The sequence below is a fragment of the Aptenodytes forsteri genome, unplaced genomic scaffold (assembly GCF_000699145.1).
Source record: "Aptenodytes forsteri isolate BGI_AS27 unplaced genomic scaffold, ASM69914v1 Scaffold16, whole genome shotgun sequence".
NCBI classification, from domain to species: domain Eukaryota; kingdom Metazoa; phylum Chordata; class Aves; order Sphenisciformes; family Spheniscidae; genus Aptenodytes; species Aptenodytes forsteri.
In genome coordinates, this window is record NW_008794753.1 from 201,661 (window position 1) to 203,794 (window position 2,134).

The following is a 2,134-nucleotide window of genomic DNA, read 5'->3' on the forward strand; positions in this document are numbered from 1 at the left end:
CCCCGCCGCGGGCCGCGGGGCAGGGCACGGCGCGGGTGGGCGGCCCCCCCCCCCCCCCCCCGCGACAGCAGCGAGGGGAAAGGCAGACGGGTGAGGAGGAAGGAGGGCAAGGCCCGAAACCGCCTACAAAGCCTGTGACTCCTTACAGCATCGACAGGGGAAACTCTAGAGCCAAATCCTCGCCAGCTCGGTGCCCCAGCTTATCAAGGCACTGTGGAAGCGGTGAGCTGTGCTTGTTAGTAATTTATGACAGGAGTGTCTTGAGGAGGAAGGAGGGCAAGGCCCGAAACCGCCTACAAAGCCTGTGACTCCTTACAGCATCGACAGGGGAAACTCTAGAGCCAAATCCTCGCCAGCTCTGTGCCCCAGCTTATCAAGGCACTGTGGAAGCGGTGAGCTGTGCTTGTTAGTAATTTATGACAGGAGTGTCTTAAGGCAACCAGGTACAGTTAGCTAACATTTCAGTAATCAAAACAGTTTTGCTTTAAACAGCAGTAAATGGGCTGAAAATACAGCAGGTTTGAAGTGGAGAGGCTGAAGATGGGCACCTTCAGTTGATTTGAGTTTCTTCCTGTAACTCATGAAGGCATATTCCAGACTACAAAAAGAAGAAAAAAGTTGGACAAAGGACAGTCTCTTACAGCCCCTCGCCATAACAATCCTGCATTTTAAGATTTTGAGATACTAGAGATACGCAAAGAGGGATTTAAGAGTTTCCCCGTATTGGTTTTCCTAGTTTTAGTTTTCCTTTGTGCTTGCACACTGATATTTCTCACCCAGGACTATCTATCTGTTGCCAGTGGTTACTGCAGCATTTGTTAAAGCAGTCACTCCTATTTCAGATTAATGTTGTATATACTTTGAGTATCCTGGCTTTATTTAAACTGTACCAGACAGTGAATTAACACCATCTATTCCAACTCTACAAGAAACCCGTTTTGGTGAAACTTACCAATAATGATGATGATGATAATGAGAACCACAGCTATCAGTATTGCCCACATCTGTGAAAAAAGCCATACAACACTTACTACAAACCATGCAGCAGCATTAACTGGCCTTTAGGGTACAGGAAAGCAGCCCCTGCAAGGTACTTTTGCACCATGTGCTAGATCTAACACAGCAAGTACAACTTCTTCAGTAAGCAAGCTTGATTCACCATTACCACTGAAGACACGGTAGGCTGTGCACACAAGCAAAGCAGACCAAGAGGTTCTTTTCTATTGTGCCTCCATGCAAAGCCTGCCTCAGGTGATGATACAAGCAGGAGTAAAGAACTATTAAACATAATTTCTACTCTTACCCTATACCACACCTTTCACTGTCTCTGTTGCTCACCAAAGAAGATTCCAACCTTTGCCAACAGCTACAGGCACAGGAGTCTGAGCAAGCTCCTTCTGCTTTCTAATACTTCCCACACACTAACTCAACCTATGTATTTTTGACCTTTTGCTTCCAGTTCCCCAAAGCCTCAGATTACTGAGGTGTTTCCCTCTGGCCATTACTGTCTTCGACAAGGTCTTGCATCAAGCAGCACGGCTGGTAATCCAGCTTTTGGTTACTTCACCTAACCACTATGCCATGTTTTTAAAATAGACACTGTAAATTTGTGCTGGTTTTGGCTGGGGTAGAAGTAATTTTCTTCCTAGTGGCTAGTACAGGGCTATGTTTTGGATTTGTGCTGGAAAGTGTTGATAACACAGGGATGTTTTGGTTACTGCTGAGCAGTGCTCACACAGAGTGAAGGCCTTTTCTGCTTCTCACCCCACCCCACCAGCGAGTAGGCTGGGGGGGCACAAGAAGATGGGAGGGGACACAGCCGGGACAGCTGACCCCAACTGACCAAAGGGATATTCCACACCATATGACATCATGCTCAGCATATAAAGCTGGGGGAAGAAGGAAGGGGGGGACGTTCAGAGTGATCATGTTTGTCTTCCCAAGTAACTGTTATGCATGATGGAGCCCTGCTTTCCTGGAGATGGCTGAACACCTGCCTGCCCATAGGAAGGAGTGAATGAATTCCTTGTTTTGGTTTGCTTGCGTGTGCGGCTTTTGCTTTACCTATTAAACTGTCTTTATCTCAACCGATGAGTTTTCTCACTTTTACTCTTCTGATTCTCTCCCCCATCAC

The 2,134-nt window shown here is 47.0% G+C and overlaps 1 protein-coding gene across 1 annotated transcript in view; it reads right to left on the reverse strand.

Moving 5' to 3' along the window:
• Positions 1-396: 396 nt before the first annotated feature.
• The window catches only part of VAMP3 (vesicle associated membrane protein 3), a 3,850-nt gene continuing 2,112 nt past the window's right edge, over positions 397-2,134 (reverse strand). The window contains exons 4-5 of the mRNA XM_009274205.2: positions 953-1,004; positions 397-598 (exon numbers count right to left, since the gene is read on the reverse strand). Of these exons, the coding sequence (XP_009272480.1) occupies positions 579-598; positions 953-1,004 (72 nt within the window). The 3' untranslated portion in view covers positions 397-578. The remainder of the gene's footprint in view (positions 599-952; positions 1,005-2,134) is intronic.